This window comes from Haemaphysalis longicornis, unplaced genomic scaffold (genome assembly GCF_048455015.1).
Source record: "Haemaphysalis longicornis isolate Haplotype H1 unplaced genomic scaffold, Haemaphysalis longicornis Haplotype H1 scaffold_12, whole genome shotgun sequence".
In the NCBI taxonomy this organism is placed as follows: Eukaryota; Metazoa; Arthropoda; class Arachnida; order Ixodida; family Ixodidae; genus Haemaphysalis; species Haemaphysalis longicornis.
The window spans coordinates 102,170,202-102,190,800 of NW_027526225.1; the positions used below are offsets into that span (position 1 = coordinate 102,170,202).

Below are 20,599 nucleotides of genomic sequence, written 5' to 3' on the forward strand. Positions count from 1 at the left end.
TCACGGTTTAAGATGGGTGCGACGACACCTCCACTTCATTGATTTGATTGATTGTAGGTTTTAGCGCGCCTACGCAACGCAGGCGATGAGGTGCGCCACAGTGGAGGGCTCCGGATTCATTTTCACCACGTGGGGATCTTTGACGTGCACCGAAATCTCGTACACACGGGCATTCTTGCTTTTCGCCTCCATCAGAAAAGCGGCCGCCGCGGCCGAGAATCAAACTTGCATCTCCGTGCCGTGCAGGCCAACGCCTTAGCCACTGAGCCACCGCGGCGGGTAAAAACAAATCTACAGAGGTGGCTCGGCTAAATAAGAAAGAATATATTTTGCGCTGCTTCGAAGAAAAGAAAGTTGTATTGGGAGGGGAGTGGGGCATAATGGATGCGCCAGCAGGTGAATTTGATCCGGCAGACTGGATGCCTCTCCCCCCACCCCAAACCTTGCAAAGCATTGCCCGACCCACCTCCACTGGGTGATCTCTGGTGTCCCGTGGAGGCAGTAGTGAGGTAGCTCGGGGCAGCAGCGGGGCGGGCCAAGACGTAGAACCATAACCAGGCCGCAGCCCCAGCCAGCACAGTGAACACAAGGAGCTTCCACCACGAGCCTGTCCAGCCATCACCTACGCCTGCAGGAGAACAAACGCGCGCACAGCAGAGCAGCCAGTGGTTACAAGAGAGCAGGACACAAGGAAAGCGCACGCGGGGCTTTCACACACTGCCAGAAGCACCACTGTTACATACGAGTACAACAGCCACGCAAGCGCACAGAAGACGGCAGACCAAGCAAAAGAGGACTGCACATTGACAGGTTTGTAGGGGTGTGTGCGCAAATGCCGAATATAGTAACTTTCAAAACGAACATCGAATCGAACATCGAATATCAATCTTTCTTTACAGGCCTCGAGTTTTCATAGGTTTTTGTGCAAAAGCAGAAGCTACTTCGCATGTTTAGGCGACATGTTCTTTTTCAACCCGGAGAACACACTTTTAAACTAGCATCGGTGGCACTAGAGGATCTCGAGAGGGCACGATACTGAAAAGAAAAGAAAAGAAGGGAGGGGGAGAGAGAGAGAGAGAGAGAGAGAGAGAGAGAGAGAGAGAGAGAGAGAGAGAGAGAGAGAGAGAGAGAGAGAGAGAGAGAGAGAGAGAGAGAGAGAGAGAGAGAGAGAGAGAGAGAGAGAGAGAGAGAGAGAGAGAGAGAGAGAGAGAGAGAGCTCTCCCAGTGGAGTTGCTGTACTGTAATCATAGGCATCTCTAAAGCGTCTCAAAACTCGGAAGCAAGCACTTTGCAGGCACAAACAATAAGGCGCCAAAGCTTCTTCGGAAGCACATCGGCAGTGGGAAGCATGAACAGTACGCAGCGGGAGGAAAGCTCGCACTACCGTCGCTGTGGACAAGCCTGCGCTAACCACTGTAGTCTAAAAAAGAAGTAAACATGCAGCAACCATACACCAACTGCATTATAAACAGCCAGAACTGCTTTTGATTTTAAATTACCAGAAGCGCTGTCAAAATGGTGGCGGCCTTTACCGGAAGATGCCCCAACATGTAAACATCTGGCAGCAGAATTCGAAATGGCGGCCACAACCGCCGGCGACAGCTGGAAAAAAAGATCTTATCGACGTAATCGCACATTACTCCGTGCAGCAGGATAAAATTTACACCCTCCGCAAGGCGCGCTCATCAAAAGCGCGATTTGGATAAAACTTGCCGAGCAGACGCTGTAGCACTAGTGTGCTAGCATGCTCCACTCGATTATTCGACAACTCCACTCGACTATTCGAAAAATCTAATAGTAGATTCAATTCATGAATCAAAAATGTGGAAAAGCAGAAGGCAGTGCGACGGGCTTCAAAGCAAGGATGTACCATTCCAACCCAGCCCAGTGCTTTTGCAAAGGCCAGAGTTGGGACCTTTTAGCGAATGACTGTGTCAGGAATCAGTAACAAGGAGTCACTGGCAGCACTTGGGAAAAGAGGCCGGTTAGAACTCCACTGGAAACAAAGGTAGATGCACGCAACCATTGGACCTTTGCGGGAGACACGAAGAGCAAAGTCTTCACTGCTGCTGCACTGCATGCTAATGCTTGCAACGAGAGAGTTAATACATGCGTGGTCACCAACACTCTCCATTACGACTGCGCAGGAACCTGCTGAACAAAACAGCAGCAAAAGGTTGTCCTACGTATTGCAGAAGGCCCGAGAACATGGGGAACCCAAGGTAAAGCAAAGTGCAATGGAACACAATGCTGTCATGGGCATCCTACCACATTTACATGATTGTAAGTCGACTCAAATGTAGGTCGACCCCCTAAAAATTGCACCTCAAAAAAAAAAAAAAAAAAAAAAAAAAAAAAGGAGGGGGGGGGGGGGGGGGGGGTAAGCCTAGAAAATTACATCACAATAAGAAGCTCTTCCGTCAGCTACCAATACCCCCCATACGGTGGCTCTTCCATCAATGATCGATGCTCCCACAAGAGATGTTAAAAAAGAAAAGCTTTTGTATAAGCACGCGGAACAACCATGCGCTGCGGGTGGAGCGGGAAACTTTATTCCCAATTATGAGAACACATTCGCTGCAAGATGACAACCATCGAAGCAACCGGCAGCGGCCACTGCCCTGCAATACCAAAACAAACAACATGGCGGCTGACGTAAGCGGCCGCGTGCGATTTCCTTCGGTTCGCGAGTACGTTACTCGCATTCAAGAAGCGTTTTGTTCGTCTCTAATAAACAAAATGAGTGTTAATGAACCCCTTGATTCAATGCATGACACTAACGTAGCCACAACCACATCACATTGTTCAGTGCACTTCCGAACACAATGGTGGGAGGTTAGTCGTCGCTCTAAGTACGGTGGACAAAGGGCACAGATCGGGAATGCCAACTTTCAAAGTCAGCATCACCTTTACTGACGCCAGAATGTATGAAATGGTAAATTAATACGCCACACTTAGGCCATAACCATGGAAACGAGGGCGCAAAGCTGTCCCCTCCTCGTAACACCTCTGAATTCTTGTTTCTCTTGCTGTTACTAGCGGTAAACGGTTCAATTTCAATTCCAAGTCGACCCCCCCACACTACATTGCCAAATTTGAAAAAAAAAGAGAAAAAAAAGGGGGTCTACCTGCAATCGTGTAAATGCGGTAGTTTTGTCTTCAGTGCTTGCACCTGTTAGTTGGCGCTATGAAGGCTGGCAACTTGTGGCCAACTCCCTTTTCCAGGAAAAAAAAGAAAACCTCCACGGAGACGAAAGCGACCACACGGGACCAACATTATGTGGAAGATGGAGCAGGTGCTCCGCTAATTGATTGCTCGATTATGATGTTTAATGCACCGACACTACACGGGCAACGAGGCTTGCCGTAGTGGAGGGCTCCAAATTAATTTTGACAACACCTGGGGATTTTCAATGTGCACCGAAATCTGGAACACACCAGCGTTTTTCACTTGTGCTCGCTAATCATGAAGCAGCACAGTCGTCAAAAGCGAATAAGAGAAGAGCTTGGGAAATCTGGAAGCGCTAATCGAGTCTGAGAAGGGCTCTGGGTGAATGCCGCCGGAAAGAAACCACTGCCCATGCTGCACAGTGGCAACCCTTTCTTGAATTTCGACAACGAAACGAGTCCGTTCAACTTGTTCCCTACCACGAAAAAAAGTGATGCCCGTTTCTCACCGGTTTCGGTCACTACTTCTCTCCAGAAGCGAGCTGGCTGGGTTGGGCAATGACACACTGGTCTGAGCACCTATTCGTCCCACCTGCCCAATGTGAAACACTCGAAAGGGGGCGCAAATGTTTAAGCTGCACACGGACTGTGAGGTGGGCCGCGGCGCAGGGCTCCACACAAGGCTTACCGTATTTACTCGAATATAGGCCTACCCCCGAAATTCAGACGGTCAGAAAATCAAATGTTTGCCATCTCCCTCGCGTTCGCATGTATTATCTGTCGTAACAGGCATTCCACCCTCTCTTTGCTCCTGGGTAAAGTCAGGGACTTCCTTCTCCACCTCATGGAGTAGATCTTCCTAGCGTCCTGCAAAGGCCATTCACTAGGCGGTGCAGTTGAGAAGTTCGTTCTGCTGCTTCCACCATCGGCGCACATTCTTCTCATTGACTCCGAAGTCGCACTATGTTTGGAGGTTTAAAGTTCTTTCGCCTCCAAGACTACCTTCCGCTTGAAAGCTGCAGTGTAGTGGCACCGCTTCGTGGGCGCCATTGTGCCGCGGACGCAAGCGCTTTTCGAGGTCACGCGACGACGTACGCAAGCAAGCATGGAATGCTGAGAGCTGGGTTCAAAACATATGGTTCACAGCGTTCAAACAGGCAAAATGGAGCCTGAAAACCATAGAGTACTGAAAACCCATTGAAAGCCTGCCAGCTGCAAGCCTCTGGCCACGAGATGGCGTTGAGTGTCTAGCGGTAGCAGGAAAGCCGCATCCTCAAATCTAAATGGACCCCTGACTTTCGTAAACCACTTAAAGAGGAGGGAAAAAAAAAAAAAAAAAGAGCATCGGCCTAGATTCGAGTGAATACTGTATTTTCGCGCGTATAACCCGTCCCTGCATATAATCCGCACCCCCACTTTCAGCCCGCCGGAGAAGAAAAAAAATCCTCCCGTATTTCCCACACATTTGATACAGGAAAGGCTGCACCAAAGCTACTGCTCAAGCAACACATCGCGTACTATGCAGACAGAAAAAGTGTACATTTAGCAAGCAGAATACACAGACTGCAAGGCGAAAGTGACAATTCACTCAGTGTCCCTGCTCTCGCTAGAGCTGTCACTGGAGCCGCAGTCGTCGCTGTTGTGCACGAGGTAATCTTCGGTTCCATCCATGTTGTTTGTGATGCAGCATTTTTTTGAAGCTGCGTAGGAGCTTCACGGCACACCGCGCATTGCCTTGCAGCTGCACTTAAAAAAAAAGAAAAAAGCGTTTAATCCACATCCCTATTTTGTCACTGAAATTTTCGCATTTTTGGTGTGGGTTATACACGCGAAAATGCGGTAGGTTTCCTTTGCGTGAGCCCGGTGCTGTGCCCGGGGCCGGAACAAGAGGGGGCAGGAAGGGGACAGAACGCACCCGTCTCGGTTTGGAAGGGAATGCGGAGCCTCTGGCCCGTGGCCAGGCTCTCCAGCACCAGGTGGGCGACGCTCGGGGGGGCCCGCACCACCAGCTGCCACAGGTCGCCACCCAGGGGATGGGCCGGTCCCCGGACCGGCTCCAGGGGCGCTCCGCCTTCCAGCGACCGCACCTGCGGCACAGGGCAGGGCAGCATGCACACTGTGACCCTGCTTCCGCCCAACACCAGTGCAGGGTCGGGAAACCCTGCTGAAGATGAACCTTCTCCTTCAACTGTAAAGAGGCTTCGTTATGTTTTGTCTGCAGCTGGTAACTCGCCCGTACCCCTAGAAGCTGTTTTCCACGCTCAGGTGCTTTAGAGTAGTTACGAAGGTTCCCGCAATCTCTCCAAGCTGATCCAATTGTTTCGAATTTTCTATCGTGCCCATTTCCATAACTGTAGCCTGCTCTCAGTGATGACGCCGTTTCTCCTACTTCTTGTTTCTTTTCCACTCTTACTTTATGGTATTTTTTACTCTTACTTTTACTGTTTACTCTTACTTCATGGTATATAACCTCACGGTATTTTATTTCTTTCTTCTTTCTCCTTCCGTGTGCACATCACGTGCTTCCCGGCCAAATCTTGCACTCACTCCTGCCTAGGCAGAAACGAACAAACTACGAGGACGATGGGGTGTTCCGGCCACCCACCTGGACCTGGGTGGCCACGGAGGGGCCGGCCAGGAAGACAAGCCGGGCCTGGGCGGCCGTGCGGTCTGCCCGGGTGAGCTCGACGGGTGCCACCAGCAGCACCTCCACCACGGCGGGCTCCTTCTCCTCCCCCCAGAGCTGCGCACCCACCACCAGGGGCACCTCGGGCTGCTCCAGCAGAGGGGTGCCCGCCCCGCTGCGCACCCGGCAGAAGTGGCCCCCTGCGTGGGCAAGAGCGCGGCTCTTAACCCTTTCCGTACCGCATGCGAGATTTTGATCATGAGCGATCGAAATCGATCGGAATTTTCAAATGCTGATTTGAAAGTCGCGCCGGGTGATTTGAAACGTTTGGCGCCATCTGCCGTGTAGCAGGAGAAATAAGCTTTCATTTGCTGTGTAGTTCGTATTTTTTGAGCCTGGTGGCGGTTTTTAAAGTCCGCCGGGAGAAGCGAATGCGCGGCGTAGTTGCCACGAAAGATGGCTGCGCCCGCGAGCTCGACGCGTGCTCCCAAACGCCGCAAATCGCGCGATTCCACTCAATCTTCGGTGGATCTTCGGGACTTCGCTAGCAGCAGTGATTCTTCCGACGATTTCGATCTGTAAGACTTGAGTTCTGACAGTGACGACAACCAGCCCGGAACATCAGCGGCCGCCAACAGGTAAGCTAGCGGTTTGTTTCTCTATTTGTAGCCGGTTTTCTTTGAGCGCTCCGCTGCCGGTTCGCGTGGTTTATCAGTGTCGCGCACGGTTCTATCTTATCTGCAGGGTTTCCACATCCTTTGGCCAAGACTCACTGCCGCCTCGACAACGGAGTTTGGAGTTTCGCCCGAGCAGGGAGCCGGGTATCCACTTCGGCCTCAAGCTTCGCAGCGGCGCGCGGCGCTTCCTGAGAGCCATGGATATTTTCAAGCTTTTCTTTACTACGCAAGTGATCGAACTGATCTGCTTGAATACGAACAAGTACGCCTGGATGATGATCCTAGAAAAACCGAGCTACAGCGAGCCTGACGGCTCACGGAGGGAAGTCACTCCAGCAGAGATGCTGAAGTTCATTGGCCTGCTGCTGTACATGGGAATCGTGGATGTCCCGCGCCTTCACCTCTACTGGAGTGGATCAAGCTTGTTCTCTGGCCTTGATCCACCCAAGATTATGCCTCGAACTCGTTTTTGGGCCCTTTTGAGCATGCTGCACATCTCGGACCCCGCGACTGACAGTACAGGTGGTGGAGAAACGTTGGACAATATTTCGTGGCTCCTTCAGCACATCAATGATTGCTCCTCCAACTTTTTCCAGCCATACCGAGGACTTTCAGTTGATGAGCGGATGGTAAAATCCAAAGGCCACTCAAGAATTCGCCAGTACATTAGGGACAAGGTAATGAAATGGGGCTTCAAGTTATGGGTTCTTGCAGACCCCCGAACTGGCTACACCATTCAGTTCTTCGTGTACAGGGGAAGACGTGAAAAACCCAGTGCGAAAGGCCTGGCCTTTGACGCTGTGACTGGACTGTGCAAGAACTACGTCGACCAAGGGTACTGCATTTACATGAATAACTTCTGCACCTCAACGGCCCTTTTTTTAGCATTTGCTTGAATGCAAGACATTTGCCGGTGGGACAACTCAGAAAGATCGCCATGGCTTTCCCCGTGACCTCAAAGACACCACCTGGGATAAAAGGCGAAGAGAGGGGAAGTGCGCTGCGGGACGACGGTGGTTTGTACCTACAGTGGAAGGACCGTCGTGTCGTCAGCATGATGAGCACTATGCGTACGACCAACAAGCATGTTGTCGTCAAAAGGAGAGAGAAGAAGGATGGCAGATGGCAACATATTTCCATCACCAAACCGAAGCTCATTGATGAGTACAACGCAGGGATGTTTGGGGTGGACAAATCCGATCAGCTGATAGGGTCTTACAATGTGCTCCAAAAGTGCGTCCGCTGGTGGAAGACTCTCTTCTTTCACTGTATTGATATTGCGGCAGTGAACAGCCATGTCATTTTTCAAGCTCACAGGAAGCGGCACCCTGAGATAGAAGAGCTCTCTAGAGTTTCTCGCTACGACCAGCTGGCGTTCCGCATGGAACTAGTACAACAGCTCCTCGAACTTGAAGACGCACCACGTAGACCTCGTGTTCAGGCCCCTCCTCCCCCTCCCCAACCTCTTTCTGGCACTGAGCACCAACCAGAGAGAGAACGGAGAAGGCGTTCAACTGCAAGAAGTGCTACAGAGAGAAGAAAATTGAGCAGAAAACAACTGCATACTGCAGAGCTTGCAATGTCCATTTGTGCTTCACCCGCCGGAACTGCTTTGCCGAGTGGCATGCCGAGCGATAAAAAGACAAGCGGAAAAGTGCTCCCACCGAGACTTTTATGAGTAGTGAGCATTTTGCTAATCAGTGTAAATATTTTTCTGCATTTTAAAGCCTTCAAAGGGTTGTTTTTTTTTTGGATATATAAATATGTCATTCACAATTTATTTCAAACTTTGCCAAAACGTTTGTCTTGCACCAATTAAATTTTGTTTTGTGACCTTCTGCTTTGTATAAAAATTTATATTGTTAGAAAGCACGTCTTTTTAGCTTTATTTCAATGTGCATTCTGTATTTCTGTGCCCAAGAGTTTTTGCAATAAAAATCTTTACCTAAAACAATCGAAAAAAGTTTTTTTTCGCCATGGTTTTGAAGCCCTGTAAACAAATTTTTGTAGCTCAGAAACCGCTCAAGTTAGGCCTTTGATATTTTTAGAAAACATTGTTACAAAATGCAGAAAAACATTTGTATATTTCAGAATTTTTTCTAAATATTTTTCTTTGAAGTTATAAAGAGCGTTTTTGCAATTTTGTGCTAAAATTACCCAAAATGTCTAATTTGACAATTTTTATTTTGCATTTTCTCTCTTTACAATATCAAAAAGTTACATCAATAAAAAGAGAATCTATTTAAGTTCATTTTCGTGTGCCTTATATATTTTTTCGCCCAACAGTTTTTTCATAAAAAAAAAAACATTACCGGAACACACAAAAAAAAAAACGACACTTTTCGCCCGGTACGCAAAGAGTTAAGGGGGCACACTGGTCTTAAAGCTATTTTTTTATTTACTAACCAATTTTAATGAAACTGCGCAGCAGTATGGAGCTTTTTGTGCCGATTCCAAATCTGGAATTAGACTTACGCAAGTTGATTATTTTTTTAGAGAACTAATGATGAATTGCCATTATTTTGGTTCACAATTACAAAATAACCACTCCATACAGAATGATGATTACCCTGTGGCTAGGCAGACAAATGACTAAAGAATACAACGTTGGAAGAATTTTTTTTATTTAGCTATGTTTTTGGCCATTTTTACTACACACTGAACTTCAACTGACACCACCTCTGAGCCTTGTTCTGGCCGAGTGTGGGAGGAGTGAACACACTAATAATTTTCCAAAGCCTCCATTTGAAAAATTTGTTTCCAACATTGTATTCTCGTCACATTTAGGTATCAGAAGCAAAAAAAAAATTACATTTGCAACTGCTCTGGGTGCCGTGATAACCGAGGGCGAAATGCTATCTTAGCGTTGCAAGAAAAGTGCCGTTTCATCATCGAATTCTGCGCGAATTGAGCTGTAGAGTGCACTTCAAAATGCGGTTTACAATAAAATATGGTGCCTTATGATGAGAAAATTTGTAGACATAGAAAAATGGCCGTGGATGCCGCAAATGCCATTTTCCAGAAAACGATTTCTTAACCTTATTTTTGGCCCCGAAGACCCATCTGCCCCTTACGAATATAGGAGGTGGAATGGCCGACTGCGGTGAGGGCGGGCGAGCGATCAGGTAATGACTCAATGAAAACCAATGCAGACTACAAAAGCTTCGCAGCTGCGACGGCGAAGGAGAGGGCAGCGGCACCCGATGGGCAAAATGACAGCGGCCAAAATTCATTCCATGAAATGCTGATCGTGGCGACCGCGTGGTTTCTTCTCCTGCAACAGGTGCCCCTAGCAGGCCAAGCACTTGCGATGTTATCTGGTCGTCCAAAGAAGCAACATCTCTTCTCTCGTCTCGATCTTACTCCGTGGTCAAAGATGAAAGACAGACAACTGAGCCCCTTCAAATCGAGCAATAATCCTCAATACCCTATCACAGCACGGTGCTCTAGGAGTTTCTAAAACACATCAAGGTCTACAGAGGTTAGCCCAGAATCCACTCCTGGGGTGAAATTGCGAGTTGTGTCTGCTTTTCGCATTTGTTTCAAATCGCGGCGGTGTCCCAGTTGCCAAGAGTCTGGCGTGTGCGCAGAAACCTCGCTTGCCTTGCACCCTACCACATCGCACATGCATGGAAAAATGGCTGACCCTGGCAAACCTTCACATTCCCTTTTACGCGGAGTCAGCGATGACATTAATGCCACAGTATCAAAGCCGTAGTAATCGATGGCTCTGGCTCATTGATTAACAGTAATGGACTATACAGGGACTGCCCTGGTTGCTCCTATCGGACGCTCAATTGTACCATATGCCTTACAGCGAAGCCGTTACCCTCTAGTTGGTCGGAAAAATTCGTGTCGTAAACAAGAAACCCACAGGCAGCACCCAGCAGTTCTCGCCTAAGATGCCGAGCGCATGTGTCAGGCTAATGAGGCATACAGCATAGAGCTTAAAAAACCCACGGCGTGTTCTCTGGAGGCTGACTAGAGCCTAGATGTTTAACCTAAAACCGTGGCACAACAATGTATCTGGCCCGAAAAACCCCCAGTCCAGGCATCTGCACCGACGTATTGCTGGAGTGAATTCCCCCTGAGCTAGACAAAAATTCAGTGCTCCATTTTTCACAGCGAGCCATTCTGCACGCATAAAACCTTATCTCTGATCAATGAGCCTTGATATGTGCACCAGGATCAATAATGAGTCTCTCTCTCCCTCCCCGTCTGTCTCTCTCTCTGTCTTTCTGCTTGTCAGCCGCATGCCTGAACGCAGCACGTGCGGTCCCCACAGCCAGTGCCACTCACCGACTGCTACGCTGAATCCCGCCGACACTTCCAGCCAGCTGGGCGCACTCTCGGAGCTGTTGGCCAGCTTGGCCCAGCACGTGAAGGGCACCTCTTCCGTGGCCTCCTCGAGGGCTGGCAGCACCGACCCACATGGCTCACCTGGGCAGCACAATGGGCACAGGCAGGTGTGACAAGAGACTGCACCGCCCACCCGCTCCTGGAGCAAGTTTAGGCTCACTTGGGGCTGCACTCTTACTGCCTGGAAGAAGCTGGGTAGGACATACAGTGCGGAGAATTGACAACTGGGGGACCACCAGTGTAACGACAAGAAGGGGAAGGCAGTTGAACGGGCGGAGGGAGGAGGTACAAAACCATCGTGGCAAAGAATGGATTCAGACAGTGCTGGGTAGGAGTGGTCGAAAGGTATAGGAGGGGCCTTTGTACTGCTGCGAATGTAACGATGATGACACAGGGTGAACTCTGCAGACACTGGGGCTCTTCGATTTAGTCTCGAACTCACCGCGGATAGTCCGCGTGTTCCCTGAAGCCATACGCATACATGAGAAAATAAAATGCCGCACTGCTTCTCGGGGAGCCTGCGGCGAGTCTGAGACTGCAAATCAAAGAGCCCCACTGCTAGAGCTGAACAGGGCAGGTCACCAATGGTCCCCCGATGGTCCCCCGATGGAGTTGCCATCGCTTTGGCTGTTTTGTGCCACTGCTGAACGAGCGAGAGCGGTGCAACCAACCGTGGATGTTGGAGGGGCGCCCGTCCAGGTGCACAGGCAGAAGGCGCTCCTGTCCGATGGGCAGCAGGTGTCCCCCGTCAGGGGCCTCCATGCGGATGGAGTTGGGCATCCAGGCCTCGAGGCTGAGCCAGAGGCGTCCCTGGGGAGTGCCCTGCCACAGGGCCAGTGTGCTGCCGGCCGCCACGGGGTGGGCCAGGGCGCAGCCGGGGCCCGCGGGGGTTAGCCGCAGCAGTGGGGGGGCGGTGGTCGCCCCCTCGTCCACCGGGGGGTGGCCCCAGTGGCCCCCCGCGAAGGGCCCCCGCAGCCAGAGCCGCTCGCCCACCACGAGCGGGGGAACCGGCCAGGCGGTCGTGCGCAGGGGCAGCAGGGCCTCCGTGTCGCCCCCGTGCCAGCGCACCAGCGACCGGCCCTCGCCTCGCACCCGCACCCACCACTCGCCGCCAGCCCCCGTCACCTCGCGCTCCACAGACACCAGGTCGCTCCTGAACGGGGGGCAAAGGGAAGGACCGTGTAAGCGCCGCCCACATCATCCCCACCATGGTGGGCAGCAGGCCACCTGCTTTGTACAAACGGCCTCGCCACAGGTGCCTGAGGCGTGCTGGGAACCATCAAGTCACACTTGGTGGCCACCACTAGCTTGCCATTTAGTAGACGCCCAGCCATGGTTCCTCAATAAACACGAGCCTAGCCACACAACTACACTGGCCTCTACAGAACGGCAACACGCAGCAACAGCCCCAGCCATGGGGATGCAATCGTTTTCAGTGCACTCATCTTGGCACAGGCATGTGCTAAACTGGGGTCAGTATTGCCGCGAACCATGCATTGGGTTTGTTTATTTATGTTTTGTTTTTGCCACCCGGCTGCACCAGCCTGTGTTATCTGCATGCCAAGTGAAGCAAGTGTTCCATTCTTTATTTTTATGCCCCGCATGTGTTATCTCTTTTGATAGGGAGAGCGCTTCAAGCTAACGTCAACGGCCTAGAATAATCTTCTTCGATCTACAGTGTTCTGGATGTAATTCGACAGTTTGAGAAAGACTTGCGCCGACAGATAAAAGCCTGCAGAGCAGACGCCGCGGCATTCGATCTGCGACACCCGCCTGTGCACGTCCCTTTGTTGACTGCTGCTCCGCTGCCTGTGTATTCTTTCAGTTGTTAGGGGAGCACAAGTTCGCTCCAATAAACTTGTTTTTCCTTCAAGCCAACTGATTCATCTTTGGCTTCGTGACAGTATGACGACAATAAAAAGCTCATAAGTGTGGGCATGATTGTGTCGGAATGCTTTGGAGCTCTGCCCCCAATAAAGGCCATTGCATGGATTTGGGTGACAGCAAACACTACATCGCCTGCCTTCAATACAGTACAGGTAAGCTTCTTAGTAGCCACTGGTTTCCAAATAACCAGTCATTAAGAAATGCTGCATCGCTAAAGGCCAACCATAACTTGTCCCAGTTCCTAAGCCGTTTAGCAATATCTACAGCTCTTTCGATAATGTGAAAAATTTACAGACAGTTACAAAAGTTGTGCTGCAACATCCACTGCAGCTGAGGGCAATTTCTGCCGGCACTGGCAAAACGCCCGACAATGACACTACATTGGCAACACACACCCCTTTAATGGCCCAACAACCTGCTCGCACCACATTTGTAGCAAAGTTACAGAGAACACCTCCTGATGCAGCTTTCGTGTGTGTTTGACACCGGCTCAGCTGAATGCCCAGTCAGTCAAGATCATTGCAACATGAGAGCAAGACGAGATTTGAACGACATGCACCGCGTGTGCATTATAACCTGGACTGTTAGGTCTGTTAGCGCTCGGTGGTCCAAAAAGTGAGAATTTATACGACAGAGGCGACATTTGACCTAGTGAGCAACCGACCAATGCAGGTGCCATCGCTGTGGTCAGACAAAGCCAATCATTCTTGCGAAAAAAAAAAAAAAAAAACCCACGAGCGATCATAAGTTTGTGTTGTGCTTTCCCGGGCAATGGACAGTACCCTCCACATTGCAGCTGTTTCTCTGCCGTACACCCTCAAAATAGCAGGCTCATTGCAGTTCTTGCACTGCCTCTTTCTCGGAAATGTGCACGCCCCATGCTAACACGCTAACATGCTGGCACGCTAACTAACATGCTGGCACGCTAACATGCTGGCACGCCAGCATGTTAGCACGCTAAAGCACGCTAACATGCTGGCTTCACCCAATCCGCCTCTTTCATTGCGGTGTGCTGCCACCTAGCGTGCCTAGCGGAAGTTGAAGCTGTAGGGTTTGCCGGCGTTTCCTCCGGCTGCGTTCTCGTTGTATGCACGACAATCCCACATTACGGCGAGGAGCAGCCCAAGTTTTTCTTCTGTGTTGGTGTTATAACGCCTTAAGATGACAGCCCCTGGTCATCACATAATACCAGGCGGCTTCTTATCACTGAATTAGGGCTGGCAGAGAAATCTCGGACAGATCCGTGTGCCGTCCGAGCAGCAGAGCGAGTAGTACTTGGAGTCGTCTGGCATGAAGTGCGATCGCCAGCTCAACAAAGGCCGGCAGTTCGCAAAATGCCTTTAAGCGCTGGACGCATGTACGATTGGTGCACGCGATTCGCATGCGACTGATCGTTACGACTGTTGCCACGACTAGTCGTACGCGTGAATTTGAGACGGCCCGATGCGCGCATGAGATGCGTCGTCGGCGTCGCTCCGCCCACTGTTTTTGCCCCATGGTCAACTACGATGATCGCTGAGCTGAAGTTGTAGATTCTGTGCGTTTGTTCACAAGAAATGGATAAAGCAAGCAATTGTGAAGCGTTTTCTGCCTTCGGAAACAGTCCGCGCACACGCCGGCTGCGCCTGCCAGCTCGGCACACTCAGCGGCTCGAACCGGCGCAGACCACGGTAGCAACCGCGCTTGTCGCTGCTCTTCTGAATCAATCTGATCGCTAAAAAGTTCCACATGCGAGAAAGTAGGTCTTAGCGTGGTGAAAAATTGTGCTAGGGATTGTTGTCAGGGCTTATTTTAAAAGCGGCGATCAGATATATCTGCCGCGATGCAAGCCTACGCTGACCGGTCGCCGCGGCGCGCGGTGCGCCGAGCGGCCGAAAGATGGCGATACCTGCGCAGAAGCATCGAAACAGGCTACGGAGGTGTCTTGATCACCGATCGCTCAAACGGCAGTTATAACTTAAATAGAGTTCCACATGCGAGAAAGGGGATGATAGTGTAGTGAAAAGTTCTGTTGCGGATTGTCATTCGCAGTTGCACAGATAGCAGCGATCAAATATCCGCCAGGATGCTAAACCCATCGGCATGCTAGTTCCCATCACCCGAGCCGACGCGAGCGACGCAAACCGCCGTAGCCGATCGCGTGCGGCCGACGGGAAGCGATAGAAGCCGACACCGTTCCCTTTTCGGCACTCCGAGTTACAGCGGAACGCAGCACAAGTTGTGGGCATTGTTCCGCGCACAACGAGCACACACAAAAAATCAAACGATGTAAATACAACCACGACCCCTTCCCGCTTGTGCGGGAGCTGTGGGGAATGTCGTCTGCTGCCCCTACTGGACTGCTTAGGGACTTGGCCGCTAGGGGATTGCGCATGCGCAGTGGGGTTGTGAAAGAGGCGGATTGGTTGGCTGCCTTATGCTATGCTAACTTTTTCTTATTTTTCTTTGCCTTTTCTTATTGTACTTTAGCGCTCGCTAAGCTGTGTTCATTCCTTTTAGTTGTTTTTAGTTACTGTTTGCTTGGTTTTGCTGCTTTCGCTGCATTCTTTATTCTGTAATAATTAACCAAGGGGCAGTCTGTTGACTAAGGGACCCTTATCCGTATACCAACTTGAATGTCTTTTATAACACTGTTAGAAATAATAAAGAACTAAAAAAGAAAACTGCTGTGCCCATTTCTGTATTCTGACGAGGCATTCTATTCTTCTGGTCTTCATAGAACCTTCAACGCACACGTGCTGTTATCAAGTTTTTAAACTACCAAGACTTGCCCGTCCAAATTCAAAGTTAGGGGGAGACCACAACGGGGGGAGAAGGATTGGCCTGTCTTTGCAGTCTAACCAGACCTAGCCAAACGGTCTTGGAACCGAAGCTCAAAACGAGAAGCTGGTTATACGCGTCACAGAAATGGCTCGTCTGTGCCACACCCACCGGGAGCTGTGCACCTCCAGGCTGAGGTTGGTGGCGTGGAAGCGCTGTCCCCACTCGTTGTACAGGGCCACCTCCACGCACAGCTCCATGCCCACGGGCAGCACCAGGGGCCAGTCCTCCGCGCCCCAGGGCTCCCCTCCACACGGCCGCACCAGGGCGTAGGCCACGGGGTCCACCTGCACAGGCTACGAACTCAGCACGGGATCCACACATCCCAAATGCACCACAAAAAAAAGTGGCGAAAGTGACATCATTTAATGGAGGTCCATGGACCGCGCCGTTTCATTTTCTACATACAGCTAAATCCCGTGCGGACAGAGGTCGGTGGACTCGCTCATGAGTCCACTCACTCAGACTCACTTGGGCTCAAACTCATGCGCGAGTTTGAGCCCAACTGAGTTTAATTACGCCTCAGCCCAAGCGAGTTCTGAGACCCTTTTGAGTTCTGAGCTCGAGTGAGTTCCGAGCCCGAGCGAGTTCCGAGTACATTTGAGTTTTGAGCCCGAACTGAGTTCCGAGTTTTGTGCTCTCAGTGAGTTTGAGTTTGAGTGAGCACAGACAAGTTGCTCAGCAATGAGCGCGTTTGAGTGAGCTGCTCCAACTTTGCCGAGGTATGCCCACAAACAACCTTTACAACAGAGCTATGGGTGTGAACAGAATTAGTGGCAGGGAAGGCGCGTACAGCTTATTTACAACAGATTCCGCGGCGTACGTAGTATCCTTTGGTGTTCGCGTGCCCCAGAAAGCCCGATCAGCTGCTTTTTGAATGTAAGTGGCAGTGGAGAAGGTGGTATGCAGAAAAGGAGAATGGGAAAGGGTAGTGGGCTTCATGGACATCCCGACGAGGCGAGAGCAGCTTCACAAAAAGCGATACCACGGCCTCCACCGAGTATTCCTTCCGGCATGCAGCGGTCCAAACATAGCACACAGAGGGGTCAGCCACGGCCGCAACCGGGACAAGCACAAGGCTGGGCCCTTGCAGCTTCCATGAACTGGGTGTTCTAGTAGGCACTCGATGGTATTCCCCACAAACTAAACAACAAGCCGGACTAAACTGCAGCAACCATACATAGCGTTACGACGATAATTGACACCCTTCAAAAACTTTTTCCTGAGCAATTCGCTTCACTGTTCACGCTCAAGCTCTACACGAAGGTCGCATTTTGTGACCATTTTGCCTAGTGCCGAGAATGGCAACTGCACTTGCCTACTCACTTAAGGGGCCACATGGGTCTCTGATCAAACGCGTTTTTATAGTTATGATGATTACAATTGGAGGACATATGTAGTTCTTCATTTTGATTGTAGATATAAAATTTGTTTTTGTGTAAAATGACTACATTGAAATTTATTCGGACTTTTATATTTGATCGTTTGACAGCTTTTGTAAAAAACTGCTAGAGTGATGCAGCTGAACAAGGTACTACCAGTGAACTGTGCACAGATCAAGGAGTGCAATAAAACTAACAGTATCATTCTATCTGGTCTGTAGCACAAGTTAAGACTGTTTTTTAAGACTGTTTGAAGTTTGGGCATGGAAGGCAAAACCAGTTTTTCTGGTTCGCACCTTTGAGCGCAGTTGGCCTTTAAGACCAGTGTGCCCCCTTTAAAAAAAATGAACGAAAACAGTTTTTGCCTTTGGGAGAGCCGGTGACCATCTTGGACACAATGGCCACCTTGGAAAGGCAGTGCCAGTGGTGGGGCACCACGTGTAGTACTTGGCTGCATTACGACATCACACAGCCTCAGTGCACTTATGTTGAACTCAGCCTGGGTGAGCTGCTGCTTCAGGATTTTTTGGGGGGTATTTCAGCCGAGATTAAGCTCCCAGACGGACGCATGTGACATCTTTGTCCGCCAGATTCACACCAAGCAAACTCTGGTTCATTCCTGCTCAACAGATGCGGCACCCTTTTACTTGTGTTGATTGATTGATTGATTGTAGGGTTTAACACGCCAACGCTACACAGGCGATGAGGCGCGCCGTAGTGGAGGGCTCCGGATTAATTTTGACCACCTGGGGATCTTTAACAAACGCCGAAATCTCGTACACATGGGCGTTTTTGCTTTACGCTACCATCAGAAAAGCGGCCACCGCGACCAGGAATCGAACCCGCATCCTCGTGCTCAGCAGCACAACGCCTTATCCACCGAGGCACCGCGGCGGGCATCCCTCCACTTGCGTTATGCACATGACCCTGTTGTCACAGACATGGTGCCCCCATTCCAAAGCACCAGCCTTTTGGAGCATCAAGAAGCACGGTGCGACTTACTCCAGTTTGGCGCAAAAGGTGCAGCAGCTCCACCACTGCTAACAGCACAGGTTGCTACAAAGGAAAATTAGCATGGATAGGCTGCGAGTGCGAAGTGTTGGACTAAGCCTGCTGCAGGCTGCGTAATTTGTCAATTTCACAGATCCAATCACTATGGTCTGTAGTGACTTCCTGCTGCAAAGGAGGAGGCCCGGAAACCCTCAGCTAGCCATCCCAAGAAGGGAAGGGCTGGAAAAAAACGAGCCAATTTTTCTGGCTAGGGGGCTCCTGCTTCTAGCGCTACACTCTCTAGATCACAGCAATCCCACGCAGAAGTTGGGGATGAACAGAAATAAAAAGAAGTTTCAGCGACACCTAATGCCTACACGAGCACTGTCGCTTAGAAGCTGCTGCAGCAAGAAATGGAATCGCCAGCTCTGCAGAACGCTGTGCGAGCCAAAGAGTTTCATACTAAGATATACTAGAGGGAAATCTGGCGCTGCATTCGCGTGCCGCCGTGGGTGGCGCCATTGCAGCTAGCGACGTTCCTCGCCTCCTTGGCTTGGTTAGCCGAATGGCTTCTTTTTCGTCTTGAAGCCAAAATCAATAAAAAGGGGTAACATTGTTGTTTTGTTCATCTTGCATGAAGCTTCTAAATAATCCCTGACATATACATCCCCTTGGAGCTTTAATTTTATAATACTAAAACAAATTCGATTAATCGTCTGCAGTAATATTGTCGCATTTTTGCAGCCAGAGGCAACTTTTCAGCCTGTTCGTGAGCCATGCCAAGGACAAGTGGAACGTGCCTGGCCAGTACATGACGGAATGCTTGCTGAAGCGCGGCTCCCCTAGACAGTGGCGCCAGATTTCCCTCTAGTGTATATTAGTATGAAACCCTATGGTGCGAGCCCTCCACTTCTTGCCGCTGTGTGCAAAAAGTGTGGGTGCATACAAGGAAGCCCTGGGCGGCGAGCCCCACTAGGGGAGCCAGCTGCTGCCACCAAAGGGGTTGCTAGGGGAACACTGAGCGGAAACCGTAAGGCCTCAGATTTACTCTATGAACACCAGTTACTCCCCATAAGCCACATGTATATGAAAAGCCAGCTTGCTGTAGGAACCCCACCTACACTGTGGAAAACAGCCCGGGGCAAGTTAACTAGCCTGTTATCTGCTGGCAAAAAGGAGAAGCAACACTCCACTGCTTGCAGCTTGCTACTGTAAGTTGAGAGAGAGAGAAATTAAGCCAGCATTATCTAGTTTAATGCTTCCTAATTTGAAAATGCAAGCTTTATTTCGTTAGGTTGTGTTATTTAGTAAATGCTTAGCACAGTCCAGTTTTTGTGCCCTAGGTGCCATGCCAGCAACTACTGCCCCTTCAGCTCCACTAAAGCAGGGGAGCCTGTGCCGCCCTGCCCGAATTCCAGAGCGGAGTTCCACAACGGGGTATGCTGAAGAACTCTGGCCGTGCCTGGCCCATTTGTGGCCCCGCAAGGGGGGGGGGATCCAGGCACCCGTACCTGAACCTGGTAGAGGCGCTGCTGCTGCCGCCTGCGCACCAGCAGCTGGGCCGTGCCGGGCGTGGACAGGGCATGCAGCACGGGCAGCTCGAGCCGGGCAACCTGGCCTTCCAGGGAGGCCTCCCTGCGGGGCAGTCGAGGGCAGCCTTGGAGCACACGCTCCCCTAGAGCCACCTAATAAGCTACGCTTGAGAGTAAGGACACTGACGCACGGCGGCAGCCATTTTGGTGCCTGGCACCAGGGTGGCCAGCTTTATGCGCCCTACTGCGGCTGACATTGACAGGCAGAATTGGTCTGGGCACCGCTTGGCAACCATGACAGCTGTGCTTACTTTTCGAGGATTTAGAGACAGTGTGCCGGTGCAGTTACGATAGCGCAGCTCATTTACTAACTCTAGGTTACACTAGAGCCACTAATTAAGCTACGCTTTTCTAGTGGCTGTAGGTTACGCTAGGCCACTGTCATTCTTTCCCAGCAGGAAGCGAAGCAGGCGTTTTCCACTTTCCAGCCGGCTCAAACAGCCAAGTACAGAGCAGCACGCCATCGCTACTCTGTCTAGGGGCTTAAAAAACTCACTCTCAACGTGTCTTACAGCTACACTAAGCTACAAAAATCACAATTTATCAAAGAACGCACGCACACGGCAACACATAGGCACGAAAATGTTAGCGCCCATGGGTCTTCCGGGGTAGACAAATTTCATGTGGTGCGGTTTGGCCAATGGCCGCTGTCGGTGGCATACAACAATGAGAGAAAAGAGTGCCGATACTCTGAAACCTGACCTAGTGACTCTACGCTCCCCCCTCACCTTGTTCCCCTGTTGGGCGCCCACCAATCTTACCCAGAAACCTCCAGGGTCAGCTGTGAACCGGGACCCAGGACCAAGGGCTCGGGCGGCACCACAGCAGGCACCACCAGACCCACGGGGGGCACCACCTGCAACAGCAGCGGCACTCGCCCCCTGTAGTCCCCTCGGGAGGGCGCCATTCACACATCGCCCTCTTACGCTACACCATTCTCAACACCATCCTTAAAGGAGTACTGACACCAAAGGAGTACTGACACTGACTGACACCTCCATGTCGCTGAGCTCCAGAAAGGACTGCTCAGCGACATGGAGGTTAAAAAAAAGCAGAAAGACATCACGAATTTCTTCACGCAAAAGTAACAAGAGACGT

At 50.8% G+C, this 20,599-nt stretch overlaps 1 protein-coding gene across 2 annotated transcripts in view; it reads right to left on the reverse strand.

Moving 5' to 3' along the window:
- Gp210 (nucleoporin 210) overlaps nucleotides 1-20,599 on the reverse strand; it is a 77,234-nt gene that overhangs the window by 2,460 nt on the left and 54,175 nt on the right. Inside the window, exons 25-33 of one of the 2 annotated variants that reach the window (XM_077693936.1) lie at nucleotides 20,263-20,357; nucleotides 19,421-19,544; nucleotides 15,649-15,824; nucleotides 11,502-11,983; nucleotides 10,771-10,911; nucleotides 5,774-5,994; nucleotides 5,084-5,255; nucleotides 4,757-4,909; nucleotides 467-628 (exon numbers count right to left, since the gene is read on the reverse strand). In XM_077693936.1, the coding sequence (XP_077550062.1) occupies nucleotides 467-628; nucleotides 4,757-4,909; nucleotides 5,084-5,255; nucleotides 5,774-5,994; nucleotides 10,771-10,911; nucleotides 11,502-11,983; nucleotides 15,649-15,824; nucleotides 19,421-19,544; nucleotides 20,263-20,357 (1,726 nt within the window). The remainder of the gene's footprint in view (nucleotides 1-466; nucleotides 629-4,756; nucleotides 4,910-5,083; nucleotides 5,256-5,773; nucleotides 5,995-10,770; nucleotides 10,912-11,501; nucleotides 11,984-15,648; nucleotides 15,825-19,420; nucleotides 19,545-20,262; nucleotides 20,358-20,599) is intronic. The other variant, XM_077693937.1, reaches the window with a different exon arrangement.